General features: G+C 37.8%; 1 protein-coding gene across 1 annotated transcript in view; it reads right to left on the minus strand.

The window, feature by feature from the left end:
* The window catches only part of ZPBP (zona pellucida binding protein), a 128,577-nt gene continuing 112,431 nt past the window's right edge, over positions 1,448–17,593 (minus strand). The window contains exon 8 of the mRNA XM_018047531.1: positions 1,448–1,704. Coding sequence (XP_017903020.1) covers positions 1,610–1,704 — 95 coding nt within the window. The 3' untranslated portion in view covers positions 1,448–1,609. The remainder of the gene's footprint in view (positions 1,705–17,593) is intronic.

Raw genomic sequence — 17,593 nt, forward strand, 5'->3', positions numbered from 1 at the left:
AGACTTAATAGGTCTTTTACGAGTTACAGAAAGCATGTGCTAGAAGAACAATAAGCTACCCAAACAGCAAAACAGCAGAAACATGTTACTTAAGGGTAGAAAGAAGGTTCCTGAAAAACCTCTCAAAAATAGAGGAAAACAATTACAACACGATTACAGTCCAAAGGGCCTGTTAGAGAAACATCACTAGGGCTAACAAAGAAACGTCATTTCCCTTGCATCTGTATTTCTGTGAGAATTCCAGGCAACACTTACCCACAGGGAGAACAGATGAGAAGCTAACACAGTAACTGGACCATTCAGAATGCCATGCAGGGCCTCGGGGTCAGTAAATGCCTCTCTGTAAGCTGTCCAGTGTCCTGCACACTTGTGCCCAGATCCAACCTGAGTGCATCTGCCATTCACACGTGTTCATGTCTCAAGAAAGGAAAGATGAAGAGAAACACAGGGAACATTCCAAAGACAGTATAAAGCTGATACAAATATAATAAAGCAGTAACTAGAAAACTGAGAAGCTACTGATTCTGTGATTGACTCACGTATCTTCCCTGTAATTAATGTCTAAATTTGTGGTAATTTTTCATATTCGAACACAACACCCCAGGGTGAGAGAGTGTCAGGTGGCTGTAGCAGTGCCTGCAACAGACGCTTTAATAGTGGAGGAGTGGAAGAGCTGCTGGACTCTCATCCTTAGAGATGCTGTTGGGGAAGGAAGGGGCTGCTTAGCTCCTCTTTGTCTCCACAAAAGCTAAATGGTGAATTATTTATTCATTTTTTAAAAACATGCATTTCTTTATTTGGCTGCATTGGATCTTAGCTGCGGCATACAGCAGAGACTGTCTAGCTGTGTGCAGGCTAGTTGCTCTTTGGCATGTGGGATCCTAGGTCCCCGAGCAGGGCTTGAACCTGTGTCCCCTGCATTGCAAGGCAGATTCTTAACCACTGGACCACCAGAGAAGTCCTTCAAATGTTAATTTAGGCACCTACAATGACTGCTCTATTCTAAAATAATTTGAGGGACTTTAAACTGAAAAGTGTAAGATCACCACAGCGACCTGTATTAAAAACCCATAATATGTTTGGGGGGGGGTGTATGGTCTAGGTCTTAAACTAAAGTAGCTAAAAATTGCAACAATAAAACTTGGGAGTTTTAAAAAAGTGACTTTGAGCTATGAAAGTTCAAACTGCAAGGAATAAAGTCACATAAAATTAAAGAAAAGGACTGAAACAAGCTGAAATTACAATTACTGTAGAAGAATATGGTGGCCTCAGATTAGCTAACATATAATAATGACAAAATGGGCAATTTTTAAAAAATCATAAAAACCTTTTGGGTTAACCCAATATAGTATATTTGAAATTATCTTAAAAACAGTGACCCAAGAAATATTTTGCAGTCATATGTAGGTCTGGCATTAACGAATAAAGATTACTGGCTGTTCTGTGTATAAAGAATTTGGATATACAGTATTTCAATTAAAATGACATCTTTTTTTTTTTTGGTAAAATCTAATACATTTAATTTTGGCATAATAGTGATTTATTATATATTAATACTTCAAAAATATACTTTTGTGTTTGACAAACCATCGACAAGCTCAAAATGGGCCTATAAACATGCTTTTGCTCCAAACACCAGGCTGCTATTGCACTGAAGGCAGTGAATTCCATCACGGGAGTTATAAGATCCAGGGCTGCAGATTACTGTGAATAAAAAATAAGTTAATAAGTAACAGTCTCCTAATACCACGTAAGTTAACTTTAGATGGAGAAGACATTTTCAAAGAAGATTTTTTTTTCTTTTTGGTTTTAAATGTGGTAAAATGCACATAACATAAAATCTGCCATCTTAACCATTTTTAAGTATACAGTTGAGTAGTGTCAAGCATACTCAAATCATTGTACAACTAATCTCCAGAACTTTGCATCTGGGATAAACTGCACCTGTACACCCATTAAACACCTCCTTATTCCCCCTTTCCTAGGTCCTGGCAGCCACCATTCCACAATTTGTTTCTATGAGTTTGACTCCTCTAAATGCCTCATGTAAGCTTAAGCCAAGACTGAGCCCACAGTGTTAACATTAGAAGGCTTATTGGCCATTTTGTAAATTCTAGAAGAATGTGACTACTAGATGGTCCATAGTAAGCATGCTCCAGATGTATAAAGATAGCCGCAAATATGGGAAGGACTTGCAGATAATTTTTAACAATCATCTGGTTTCAAATTCTATTTCTATCAGGGGCTAAAAGTGTAATTTTAGAAAAATTACTTAGCCTGAAATGTAACTCAGTTTGGTCATCCCTAACATAAGGATCTATCATCAATGTTACCAATGTTCCTTCTGCATGACGGGAAGTAAAAAAAGGAAGAAAGAAACCAAGGTTAAATACATTCTTTGTTGTTGACTAAGTTTGGGATCCTGGGCAAAGCAGTCAATTCTCTTAGTTCTAGCTTCCTCATTTCTTGGCCAACTGATGCAAAGAACTGACTCATTTGAAAAGACCCTGATGCTGGGAAAGATTGAAGGCAGGAGGAGAAGGGGACGACAGAGGATGAGATGGTTGGATGGCATCACCGACTCAATGGACATGAGTTTTAGTAAACTCCGGGAATTGGTGATGGACAGGGAGGCCTGGCGTGCTCCAGTCCATGGAGTCGCAAAACGTTGGACACAACTGAACTGAACATTTCTAAAAGAGGTACAATGACAATCAAGTCACAGTGTTTTTGTGAGGACTGAAATCAGATGACTTAGAGAAGAACACACCAAGTCTGTGACAAGCATTGCACTCAGTAAATGCTTAACCCTGTGCACTGCATGGCTGCTATCTCCACCACCTCTTCTATGTGTGTACTGCCATGAAAGTCATGGGAAGACATCAGCCCTCTAATCGGGCTTGGGTCTCCGATTTTCTATTGCATATGTCATCAGCCAAGGGATCACAAAGATGTTAATAAGAGCATATCTAAGGATGGGTTATCATAGGCCATGAAAGAAGATCTCTTTTTAGCACTGTAATTTAATAATACATGTCACTGATTGGATCTGGGTCATATTATATTATTTAATTTCATATTTCTTTCAAAATACATATTTTTTTCAAATTGGGGAATATCTTAAACATCACTCAGAGAAAGTATTCTCTGCTCTAGGTTTCATAGAGTTCCTCAGTTTTAATAGATATTTTATTTGAAAATTAATGTTCCAGATGGAAAAAAAAATTGGTAAACAAAATTAAATTGATTTGCTGCAGTAATAAGAAGAGTATTTAAAGTAAAAATGCATGTGGTAAAATTATAATGTTATAATGTTTCTCAAAGGAGTTGTGACCATGGTACACATCCTCTCAAAGACATATATTAGTATTAAATCTTTAAGTACAAATATGGAAAGATTGAACAAAGGTATTAAAAATGTTAAATCATTAAACCAGGAGAAGAGAAAGCCTGCATGAAGTCTTACAAACATATTTTTACATGACTGTCACAAACAGAATGGAAACTGGCATAAAACCATTGAAACCAAAGCATAAATAATGATATTCTAATAAATATTCTTATATTTAAAAAGCTTTTGTAAATATTGTATATGTATATTGTTTAGTTGCTAAGTCAAGTCCAACTCTCTTATGATCCCATGGACTATTGACTGCCAGGCCCTCCTGTCCATGGGATTTCCCAGGCAAGAATACTGGAGTGGGTTGCCATTTCCTTCTTGAGGGGTCTTCCCGACCAAGGGATTGAACCTGTATCTCCTGCATTAGCAGGCAGATTCTTTAACACTGATTACCAGACCAGGGCCCTTATCAACAACACTCTCTCCTAGGATATATTCTGAAATATTTTGTTCTCTCTTAAGCAAAATTGAGGAAAAATGCTAAAATATTATTAAATTTAAGTACAAAATTAGTGAAATTATCTTCCAGGTTTAAGTCTCAGGGAATGGAATATCTCACAGCTACAGTTAAAAGAGTAGGCTAATTAAATTTTGATTATTTGAATAAGAAGAGAAGGAAGCACTGGTGACTGATCAGTATCAACATATAAAGAAATGATAAGGAAATACAGGAAAAAAATCTTCATGAATTTTAGATGGGGACTAATTTCTTTAAAAAGAAAGTGACTAGCCATAATAGAAAATAATTGATTCATTTAGTATTAAAATTAAAAACTTAATAAAAAGAATCACAAAAGTAACAACAGTCAAGCAGGAAACCTAGGAAATAGTTGCAGCTTAAAGCTCAACATTCAGAAAATGAAGATCATGGAATCTGGTCCCATCACTTCATGGGAAATAGATGGGAAAACAGTGGAAACAGTGTCAGACTTTATTTTTTGGGGCTCCAAAAATACTGCAGATGGTGACTGCAGCCATGAAATTAAAAGACGCTTACTCCTTGAAAGGAAAGTTATGACCAACCTAGCATATTGAAAAGCAGAGACATTACTTTGCCAACAAAGGTCCGTCTAGTCAAGCCTATGGTTTTTCCAGTAGTCATGTATGGATGTGAGAGTTGGACTGTGAAGAAAGTTGAGAGCGGAAGAATTGATGCTTTTGAACTGTGGTGTTGGAGAAGACCCTTGAGAGTCCCTTGGACTGCAAGGAGATCCAACCAGTCCATTCTGAAGGAGATCGGCCCTGAGTGTTCTTTGGAAGGAATGATGCTAAAGCTGAAACTCCAGTACTCTGGCCACCTCATGTGAAGAGTTGACTCATTGGAAAAGACTCTGATGCTGGTAGGGATTGGGGGCAGGAGGAAAAGGGGACAACAGAGGATGAGATGGCTGGAAGGCATCACCAACTCAAGGGATGTGAGTTTGAGTGAACTCCAGGAGTTGGTGATGGACAGGGAGGCCTGGCATGCTGTGATTCATGGGGTCACAAAGAGTCGGACACGACTGAGCGACTGAACTGAACTGATGTAGCCACCAGAGGACTATCATTCAGGAAACATACATAATTCATGTCAATCAATGAGAAAAGGACAGAAAACTAAAAACAGGCCCAAAATAGAATATACAAATATCCAATGATTGCTATTTTATTGATGCACAAAATAGTGCTCAAACAAATCAAGAATTTGGGAAACATAAATAAAGATCAAACTATAAGACACTGAGCATGCTCTCAGTGAGAAGTTGGACTAGGAAACCCCTTGAGATGGGAGCTTAACATTTTCTTGCAACATCAGGATTAGAAAAAGATGATGACCATCTCTACTTCCATTGAACACAGTACTGAGAGCCTTTCCCAGAGCAATTGGACAAGAAAAAGGAAGCAAATTCAAATGGTAAAGTGTTGGGAGCCACGTTAGGCATTACTGACAAAATAGAGGCACAACCCCAACCCTCTCTCCTCATCTCGCAGGCACAGCCCTGGAATGAAGGAGTTAGGCCTTGTGATTCTGACTTGTTCTTTCCTTTCTTGGGTTGAGTTGGCTGGAAAGAATGTTAAGGTGCTTGAGAGAAGCATGAGAAAGCACAAAGCCTTCTGCAGTTGTGCCCAGAAAATAATCTATAAAATAACCATTGACATTTGTTCAAGGATCTTTACAAAGAATGTCCCAGGATGAGCACATATGCCGCAGCTTGAGGCCATGGGAAGGATTATTATCTGAGACCTGTTTGTGAGGGCAATATTTATGGCAAAAGAAGTTTGCTGAGTTTAGGGTTTAGGAATAATTAATAGCTAGAAGCCCTTTTTAGGAGATAGTGATTTTAAGATGCTAGGGGCAAACGGGATTTAGAAAGATAAGAAATAAACTGAGGAATGTGGTATGAGTTATAATGTAATCACAAGTAAAGTATAGGATACATAAGAGAAAGTAGATAATAGATAGTAAAGCTGATTCTGAGAGAATCGCTGAAGCAGGAACTCTGTTTGAAGGACAACAATGATTTCTGGAGATAATAAATCTGAGTGGGGAAAACTAAAGATGTCAAAACTCTGACCTAATGCTTTTGTCAATGTATAAAAGAAAACCTGAAGCTTGAAATAAACATGTAGTTCCGTACTATGAGTCAGAGGTTACATCATCGTCCGCCGACACCACTCACCCCTTCAGGCTGATTTCCTGGCTGCTGGAGCTGGACTCCAGCAGTAAAGGAAGAGTGATGTTATCCCTATTTATAGCAGGTATGATCCAAATTGCCAACATCCATTGGCTCATAGAAAAAGCAACAAAGTTCCAGGAAAACATCTACTTCTTCTTTATTGACTACACCAAAGCCTTTGACTGTGTGGATCACAACAAACTCTGGAAAATTCTTAAAGAGATGGGAATACTAGACCATCTGACCTGCCTCCTGAGAAATCTGTATGCAGGTCAGGAAGCAACAGTTAGAACTGGACATGGAACAACAGACTGGTTCCAAATAGGAAAAGGGGTATGTCAAGGCTCTGTATTTTATACGCAGAGTACATCATGAGAAATGATGGGCTGGATGACGCACAAGCTGGAATCAAGATTGTTGGGAGAAATATCAATAACCTCAGATATGCAGATGACACCACCCTTATGGCATAAAGTGAAGAAGAACTAGAGCCTCTTGATGAAAGTGAAAGATGAGAGTGAAACAGTTGGCTTAAAACTCAACATTCAGAAAACTAAGGTCCCATCACTTCATGGCAAATAGATGGGGAAACAGTGGAAACAGTGACAGACTTTATTTGGGGGGCTCCAAAATCACTGCAGATGGTGACTGCAGCCATGAGATGCTTGTTCCTTGGAAGGAAAGTTATGACCAACCTAGACAGCATATTCAAAAGCAGAGACATTACTTCGCCAGCAAAGGTCCATCTAGTCAAAGCTATGGTTTTTCCAGTAGTCATGTATGGATATGAGAGGTGGACTATAAACAAAGCTGAGAGCTGAAGATTTGATGCTTTTGAACTGTGGTGTTGGAGAAGACTCTTGAGAGTCCCTTGAACTGCAAAAGAGATCATACCAGTCAATCCTAAAGGAAATCAGTCCTGAATGGAGGGACTGATGCTGAAGCTGAAACTCCAATGCTTTGGCCACCTAATGTGAAGAACTGATTCCTCAGAAAAGACCCTGATGCTGGGAAATATTGAAGGTAGGTGGAGAAGGAAATGACAGAGGATGAGATGGTTGGATAACATCACTGACTCAATGGACATGAGCTTCAGCAAACTCTGGAAGATGATGGACAGGGAAGCCTGGTGTGCTGTGGTCCATGGGGTCACAAAAGCTTGTACATGACTGAGTGATTGAACTGAACTGATCTTATATGAAGAAAATCCTAAAGATTCCACACTAAAAAATATTGACTAATACAACATTCAGCAAAGTTGCAGGATAAAAAATTGACATGCAAAAACAGTGGTGTTTCTATAGACTAGACAATCTGTAAAGGAAATGAAAAAAAAAAAAAAAAAGCAGCTCTACTTACAATAGCATCAAAAACGTACGCTATTGTAACTTGACCATGGAGGCAATTTCTTGTGTACTGAAAACTACCAAAAATTGCAGAAATAAACCAAAGACAAATAAATGGAAAGATATCCCATGTTCTTTAGTAAATTTATTATTAATATGTCAGTTATTATTATTAATATGGCACCCCACTCCAGTACTCTTGCCTGGAAAATCCCACGGGCGGAGGAGCCTGGTAGGCTGTAGTCCATGGGGTCGCTAAGAGTCAGACACGACTGAGCAACTTCACTTTCACTTTTCACTTTCATGTATTGGAGAAGGAAATGGCAACCCACTCCAGTGTTCTTGCCTGAAGAATCCCAGGGATGGGGGAGCCTAGTGGGCTGCCATCTATAGGGTCACACAGAGTCGGACATTACTGAAGCGACTTAGCTTAGCTTAGAGGAGTCTGGTAGGCTGCAGTCCATGGGGTCGCGAAGAGTCGGACACAACTGAGTGACTTCACTTTCACTTTTCACTTTCATGTATTGGAGAAGGAAATGGCAACCCACTCCAGTGTTCTTGCCTGGAGAATCCCAGGGACGGGGGAGCCTGGTAGGCTGCCATCTATGGGATCACACAGAGTCGGACACGACTGAAGCGACGCAGCAGCAGCAGCAGCACCAGCAGCACCAGCAGCAATATGTCAGTACTACTAAAAATTACCCGTGAAATCTCTGTCTCTGAAACCTATAGATTATATGAAATCTCTATCAAAATCTCAGTGGTGGTGTTTTCAGAGACAGAAAAATCCATCACAAAACTCATTTGAAATCTCAAGGGATTCAAAATAGCCTAAGCAAATCTGTGAAAGAATAAAGTTGAACATCTCACACTTGTTGATTTAAATACTCCAAATCTACAGTAATTTAAATGACCCGATACTGGCATAAAGACAGAATCACAGGCAAAGGGAATAGAAAGCTTAGAAATAAACACTCAAATAATTTTTAACAAGGATACCAAGATCATCCAATGAGGAAAGGACAGTTTTTTTTCACAAATGGTGCTGGGAAAACATGAGACATGAGAATGAAGGAGGCTGCACTCTCACCTTACACAATATATATAAAAATTAACTCAAAATGGATCAAAGAGCTGAAACTGTAAAATTCTTGGAAGAAAACAGGAAGAAGCGGCAAGACTTCAGATTTTATAATTATTTTTTATATGACACCAAAATACAGGTAGAGAGAGGGTGAATAAGGGTTTGACAGTGGATGAGATCATTGGATGATATCACCAATTCAATGGCAACGAGTTTGAGCAAACTGGGAGATAACGAAGGACAAGGAAGCCTGTGTGCTGCCATAAACAGTCCGACACAACTTACCAAATGAACAGTAACAAAAGCATAAGGACAAAAGACAAACAGATAAACTGAACTACATCAAAAACCGAAACTTTTTCTTGAACCAAGGAAAGACCATGTAAGGACAATGGGAAAGTGGCCTCCTATGCCACCTGCAAGCCAGAAGAGTATGCATCGGAAACGAATCACCAATACCTCAAACTTGGGATTCCAATCTTCAGAAGTGCAAAAAATGAATTTCTGGTGTTTAATCCATTCAGTTTGGAATTCTGTTATGTAGCCCAACCTAACACAGTATTTATCTAAAAGAACCAGAAGCAGGCTCTTCAAGAGGTATTTGCACACCCATGTTCAATCAGTGTAGCATTACCCACAACAGCCAAGGGATGGAAGCAACCCAATGTCCACTGACAGATGAGGGGATAAAGACAATATGGCGCACACATGTGGATAATGAAAATGTATTAATGTGGGAATATGAACTTACGAAAAGTGCTGTGGAATGGGATGAAAATGTGTTATGGTCACCCACTATACATGTTGGAGGTGGGAATGTGATACACACACACACAAATGCAGTGGAATATTATTTAGCCTTAAAAAGGAAGGACATTCTGACATATCCTACAATATAGATGCCAAGTTAAATAAGCCAATCACAAAAGGACACATGCTGTATGATTTCATACACATAGGTGTCTGGAGCAGTCGTATCTATAGGGACAGAAAGAAGCACGGTGGTTGCCAGCACTGAAGGGGAGGGGAAATAGGGAATTAGTGTCACATAGACACAGAAGTTCAGTTCAGGAAGATGAAAAAGTTCTGGACATGAAAGGTATTAACATACAACAAAGTGAATATGCTTACTGCCACTAATTTGTACCTTTTAATATGCTTAAAATACTAAATCTTTGAAATATTTTACCATAAAAATGTGATGCATGACATACTCATCAGATTGCCAATATTTAAAGTTTGGTTATGTCAAGAATGACAAACCTAGACAGTGTGTTGAAAAGCAGAGACATTACTCTGCCAACAAAGGTCCATACAGTCAAGGCCATGGTCTTCCCAGTGGTCACGTATGGATGTGAAAGCTGGACTATAAAGAAGGCAGAGCACCAAAGAACTGATGCCTTTGAACTGTGGTGCTGGTGAAGACTCCTGAGAGTCCCCTGGACAGCAAGGAGATTAAACCAGTCAATCTTAAGGGAAATCAACCCTGAATATTCATTGGAAGGACTGATGCTGAAGCACCAGCATTTTGGTCACCTGACGCAAACATCTGACTCTCTGGAAAAGTCCCTGATGCTGGGAAAGATTAAGGGCAGAACGAGAAGGGTACGTCAGAGGATTAGATGGCTGGATGTCATTACTGATGCAATGGACATGAACTTGGACAAACTTTGGGAGATGGTGAGGGATAGGGAGGTCATGGGGTTGCAAAGAGTCAGACACAAGTAGGCAACTGAACAACAATATGCCAAGAATTACCACAGATATAGAACAACAGGATATGTCCTACACTTTTGTTGTAAAAGTGTTTTCTAAATTTGATGTATTGATCCAATTTGACATATTTTCATGTATTTCTTAAGACCCAATATTCACCAAAGACCTATGATATACAAACAAAAATACTCACAACACCACTGTTTGTCACAGCAGAAAAACTGAGGAGTAGAAAGAAATTTCAACCAACAATAAAACAGACATATCCCCCTTGATATATTCATAAAATAGAGTATTATACCCAGAAAAGAAAAAAAAATTTAATTGTACTAGAATCACAAAAGTGTGAATGAATCTCACAGATGCAATTTTCAATAACATGAATCAGTTAAATTAGCATATCACTGGACAGATTCTCAGACTGAATTTTTAAAAATTCAACTGTATGCTGTTAATGGAAAAATGTAAATTTTAAACAAATTAATCTATACCTGCACTGAACTCACAAATAAAACCTCAATGATTTTATGTCACTTGACAAATCAATTAAAAGAAAAAAGGAAGGCTGTTTACCCTCTCTTCATATCAAGAAATTTAATTACAATAATAGTAAAATAAAAAAGAGGATCCTATAAAAGACATATATATATATTTATGTGACTGTACATATATGTGTGAAAGTGAAAGTGAAGTTGCTCAGTCATGTCCAACTCTTTGTGACCCCATGAACTGGTAGCCTACCAGGTTCCTCTGCCCATGGGATTTTCCAGGCAATAGTACTGGAGTGGATTGCCATTTCCTTCTCCGGGGGATCTTCCTTACCCAGGGATCGAACCCAGGTCTCCCACATTGTAGACAGACACTTAACCATCTGAGTCACCAGGGGAGCAACATATATGTGTATATACATGTAAATTTGTGTATATATATACATCATATAAGTATACACACACATATAAGTATCTACACACACACACATACACAGACACACATACACACACACACATATGTACCCTTATTTCATGGATCTGAGAGTAAAGAAACAAAATTTGAAATAAAAAATTACTAGAGAATTTTTTCCTGGTTGTGATGCTGGTAAGACTTTTATAAGAGGAAACAGAGAAAATAAACAATTAGATTATACAATATTAAACGAAAAAATGTACTATGGAAAATGTTTACAATGATTAAAAAAAAAAGGTAGCAAAGCGTTCTAGTACTAGCCATATTGAGTTAATCAATCTGTAGAACCAGTGGTAACGTTTGCAAGAGGCAATATACATTATGCGGCAGGCAAACACTGGGCAGCTCGTCTGAGGGAAGGAGGCTGTGCTGGGCGAAAGCACTGTTGTAGCCCTGTGTCAACAGCAGCCCCGGCCAGTCCACACGGCACACAGGCGGTGACAACCGTAGCAAAAATCATGTCTGACTGGCTACAAAAAATAAGACGACAGACTTCTGGGCCACCAGGAGATAAGTAAGTAATGGCAGAAATTCAAGGAAACAGGCAGAAACAGAACAAGAGTTCTAAAAGCTGCATATAAACTCCATGCAGATGACTGGCTGATGTGTGGCCTTCACATGACTCAATGATATTGTAAGAAGTTCAAAACCAGAAAGAGTTGGAAAGCTGAACAAAGAAGATGCTGCCCACAGTGGAAGAGGCAGTTTAGATTTTGAATTTAGCATATTATTCAAATATAAATCAATACTCTTTAGAGGAAGAAAAATCCAGAAGACTCTACATAGCACTATCAATAAAGTTCAGCATATCATAAAAATCATTAGATTGTTAAAGATACAGAAAATTAACACATAGTCAAGAGGAAAAACTCTAATAAAAATATTCAAAATAATGGAGATGTGGTAGTTAGCACATAAAGACTTTAAAGCAGCGAGCCTAAGTGTATCTGCCTGCAATGCAGGAGACCCAGGGTCAATTCCTAGGTCAGGAAGATCCTCTGGAGAAGGCAATAGCAATCCACTTTAGTATTCTTGAGAATCCGATGGACAGAGAAGCCTGGCGGGCTACAGTCCATGGGATCGCAAGAGGTGGTCACATCTTAGTGATTAAACCACCACCAATCTGGTTCAATTCCTGGGTTGGGAAGATTCACTGGAGAAGAGATAGGTTACCCAACCCAGTACTCTTGGGCTTCCCTTGTGGCTCAGCTGGTAAAGAATCCGCTTGCAATGCAGGAGACCTGGGTTTGATCCCTGAGTTGAGAAGAGCCCCTGGAGAAGGGAAAGGCTACCCGTTCCAGTATTCTGGCCTGAAGAATTCCAAGGACTGCATAGTCCATGGGGTCACAGAGAGTCAGACATGACTGAGCGACTTTCACTTCACTCACTTCACTCAAAATACAACAATTAAAAATCTTAGATCACAAAAGTAAAATACCTGAAGTAAAACAAACAAACCTGGATGTGCCTAACAGCAGAATAAAGACACAAGTAGAATATGTCAGTAAACACAAAGACTTATTTATAGAAACTGTTCATTATGAAGAAGAGAAATCGAAGTTCAAAGATATGAATAGATCAACATCAGCACGACTACTGGCAGCTCCAAAAGGCAGTCCAACTAAAGAAAAATGAGTGATCAAGCAAAAACTTTCAGAAGTAATTTTTGGAAGAAGTCTTAAAAACAAGCAAGATACAAGAAAGAGAAAAATAGCAGAAACAAGTCCTTTCTTGTCAGTAATTATTTTTAATGTGAATGGATTAAACTCTACAATCAGAACACATAGAGACTGGCAAAATGAATAAACAAAACACCATCCACCTATATGCAGTTTCTGGAAGAGACTCACTTTAGACCAAATGAAGCAACTAGGGTGAAAGAGAAAAAGTTATTCTATGGAAATTGTAATTTTAAAAGAGCTGGGACTTATTCAGTCTAAATAGACTTTAAGTCCAAAACTGTTATAAGAAAAAAAGGAAATTACACATTCCTGAAGGCTGAGCACCAAAAAATTGATGCTTTTGAACTGTGGTGTTGGAGAAGACTCTTGAGAGTCCCTTGGACTGCAAGGAGATCCAACCAGTCCATTCTAGAGGAGATCCAACCAGTCCATTCTAGAGGAGATCCAACCAGTCCATTCTAAAGGAGATCAGCCCTGGGATTTCTTTGGAAGAAGTGATGCTAAAGCTGAAACTCCAGTACTTTGGCACACCTCATGCAAAGAGTTGACTCACTGGAAAAGACTCTGATGCTGGGAGGGATTGGGGGCAGGAGGAGAAGGGGACAACAGAGGATGAGATGGCTGGATGGCATCATGGACTCGATGGATGTGAGTCTGAGTGAACTCCGGGAGTTGGTAATGGACAGGGAGGCCTGGCATGCTGCAATTCACGGGGTCCCAAAAAGTCGGACACAACTGAGCGACTGAACTGAACTGAAAAGGATCAAATCACCAAGAAGATACAATAATTATCAAAACTTTTTTATACCAAAAACGGTACAGAAAATATATAACGCAAACACTGACAGGATTAAGGGAGACATAGATAGCTCTACAATAATAATTGGAGATTTCATTACCTCACTTCCAATAATAGATAGTTTCTAGACAGAGGATTAAAAAAGAAACAGAATTTGACAACTCTATAAATCAACTAAGTTCAATAGATATATATAACCCTTCATTTACAGAAACAAAATACCCATTTTTATCAAGTACAGTGGATTATTTTCTAGGATGGACAATATTTTAGGACATAAGACAATTATTCATAAGTTAAAAAGAAACAGCATCACACAAAACATCTATAATCACAACAGAATGAAGCTACTGAAGAAATCAGTAGCATAAGTACAAGTGGAATGTTCACAAAAATGTAGAAATTAAACAACACCCTCCTAAAAGGCCACCAGGATAAAGATGATATCAAAAGGGAAATTGGAAAACATATCGAGAATTAGAATGAAAACAGAACACACCAAACCATATGAGATTAAGTGAAAGCAGAGGAATATTTATCATCACTACATGCCTACACTGAAAAAAACAAAAGAGAAAGAGCCTAAATTTATAAGACAACTATATACCTGAATGGACGAGAAAGGAGCAAACTAAATCAAAAGCGGCAGAAGGAGGAAAACCTTTTGGAAAGATTAAAGTGAATATTAATGACAGAGGGAATTTAAAAAATAGAGAAAAGCAAGGGAAAGAAAAGTCAAGTTTTGTAAAGACTAAAAGAACTGACAAACTTCTAGCTAGATTTAAAAAAAAAAAAAAGATTCAAATTTCTAAAATCAGAAAAAAACACAGGACATCACTACCAAACTTACAGAAGTAAAAAGGGTAAGCTAATTCTAAGAAAAATTATATATGAACGAATTTTACAAGCTAGACAAAAATGAAAAATACCTAGAAGCACATGCATTACAAACTGAAGAAGAAACAGAAAATCTAAAGAAAACGGTAACAAGTAAAGATATTCAGTTCTTAACTGAAAACTTCCAATAACAAAAATCTCAAGGTAAGATGACTTCACTGATGAATACTACAGAATAGTTTAAAAAAAAAATAAACCAATTCTTCTCAAACTATTTCAAAAACAGAAAGCAACACTTTTGAATCAATCTGTGGTATCAAAGTCAGAGATATTACTAAGACAATGAAATAAAAGGCAATAACTCTTGAATGCAGATGCAAACATCCTCAACAAAATACTAGTAACAACCTGCAGCACTATATGAAAATACTGTTCACCGTAATAAAGTGGGATATATCCCAGGAACCAAAAAGGTAGCTAAATGTATAAAAAATCAATCAAAGTAATATACCATACAAATAGAAGGGGGGGGGACTACATGATCATCCCAACTGACGCAGACAAAGAATTTGATAAAATCCAAAATTTTTATCATAAAACACTCAATAAACTAGGAATAAACTCAAAAAATTCAATCTAACAAAGGCCTTTATAAAAAACGCAAAGCTAGCAGCATCTTTAATAGTTAAATATTGGAAGTTTTCCCACTAAGGTAAAGAACAAGGCAAGGATGTTCTACAGAAAGATCTAGAGAGAGCAATTAGGCAAGAAAAAAGAATAAAAGGCACCTGAATTATAAAAGAAAAAGTTATTTATCTAATTGTAGCTTACATGACTGTTTGTGTGTATATACACATGGCAGAGAGAGGGGATGGGGATAGGGAGGGAGGGAGTAGGAAAGAGGGAGAGAAACCTGGGAATACATAGTTATTACTAGAGCTAAAAAAGGAATTCAGCATACAGGATACAACATCAACACACAAAAAATCAGTTACAACTATACAGCAGCAGTGAAAATTTCCAAAACTTTATTAGGAAAACAATTTTATCTCCATGATAATCCCCAAAATTTCAGATGTAAAGTTAACCAAGGAGGTGAAAAACTTGTGCATTAATATTATAAAACACTACTGTAAGAAATAAGAGAACTACACAGTGGGAAAGACATCCTATGTTCTAGAACTGGAAGACAGTATTATTAAGATGACAATATAGTCCAAAACAATCTATAGATCCAGTGTACTCTGAATCAAAATCCTGCCAACTTGTTTTGAAGAGGTGGAATGACAATCATCAAATTCACATGGAATTTCAAGGGGGTCTCAAATATATAACATAGTGCTAAAAAACAAAGAATAAAGCCAGAGCACTCACACTTACAAATTTCAAAACTCCTTACAAAGCTACAATAATCAAACAGTATAGTACTATAAAATGATAGAACACACACAAATGGAATAGAACTGAGAGTCTAGAAATAAACTTGTTCATCAACAGCAACTGATTTTCCACAAGGATGACAAAATCACCCAAACTGACCTTTCTAATGAAAGGTCCTGGGACAACTAGACAACCACAAGCAAAGAACAGGTCTGGACCCCTAACTCAAAATGCTTTCTGAAAATTACCTCAAATCTTTTTCTTTGAGAAAAAGAAAAGTGGCAGACTTTTTTTTTACAATTTTGGATTTCACAACAGTTTTTCTTAGATATGACACCAAAAGCATGAGCAATAAATAAGAAAAAGATAAACTGGACTTAATGAAAAAACTTCTGTGCACAAATGGACATTATCAGTAAAGTGAAAAAAAAATCTGAGAATAGATAAATATTTGCAAATCATACATGTGCTAGTCCTTAGAACTCAACAACAAAAAGACAAAAACCCAACTTAAAAAATGAACAGAGGACTTGCCTAGACTTTTTTTTTTTTTTGAAGATATACAAATGGCCCCCAAGTATAGGAAAAAATGCTCAGTATCATTAGTCACTTGGGAACACACAGATTACTAAGTCAGTACTAAGATACTACTTCACACACAAGGACAGCTAGAATTTTTTAAAGGAAAGTAACAAGCATTGAGGAAACACACCCTTGTATATTATTAGCAGCACTGCAAAATTTTGCATGCACTGTGCTAAACAGTTTGACAAGTACTCAAAAAGTTAAACACAGATTTGCCATATAATCCAGAATAATTTCATTCTTAGTATATAATCAAGACTTGAGAATGAATACTCAAGAAGATACACGCATCTCAATGCTCACTCCAGCACTGTTCACAGTAGCCAAGACATGGAAGCAACCTAAATGTTCATCGACAGGAGAATGGATAAAGAAGATGTGGTATATATATGCAACTAGATATTACTTAACCATTAAAAAGAATGAAATAATGCCATTTTCAGCAACATGGATGGACCTAGAGATTGTCATAGTGAGTGAAGTTGAGTCAGATTCAGGAGAAATACCATGTGATATCCCTTATATGTGCAATCTATACAAATGAACTTATTTACAAAACAGAAACAGACTCGCACAGACTTATGAGAACAAACTTAATGGTTGCCAGGGCGAAAGATGGGGTGAAGGGTTAGTTAGGGAGTTTGGGGTGGATGTGTACACACTGCTATTATCTAAAATGGATACTGAACAAGTTCGTAATTTACAGAACAGGGAACGCTGCTCAATGTTATTGAGAGTTAATTCTTAGGTAGGTTAATAAGAAGTCTAGGGTCCCCAAGGAGGAGAAAGGGGTCTAGGGCTCTCTCTCAAGAAGGAGAAAAGGAGAAACTTTTTTTTCTACATTCCTTAGTCTTAGTCACATAAAACTTTTTTTAGGCCTGAGCTGATGATTACACAAAACAACTCATCAGAGACTCTGTACTAAGGATTATATAATAACAATGTACCCTGCTTGAGGATGTGTCTCCCCTTAAGACCCTTCTGACTAATCCTGTCATCTTAAAATGTATATTATGGAAGTGGGTCTGGTAAGATTTTTCTATTGTTAGTTCTAATCCCATTATCTTAAAATGTAAACTGTGGGAATAGGTCTGGTAAGATCTTTACAATCCTGAGACACTCTTTTGATTTACTGTAATAGCCA

Source organism: Capra hircus, chromosome 4, assembly GCF_001704415.2.
Source record: "Capra hircus breed San Clemente chromosome 4, ASM170441v1, whole genome shotgun sequence".
Lineage (NCBI taxonomy): Eukaryota > Metazoa > Chordata > Mammalia > Artiodactyla > Bovidae > Capra > Capra hircus.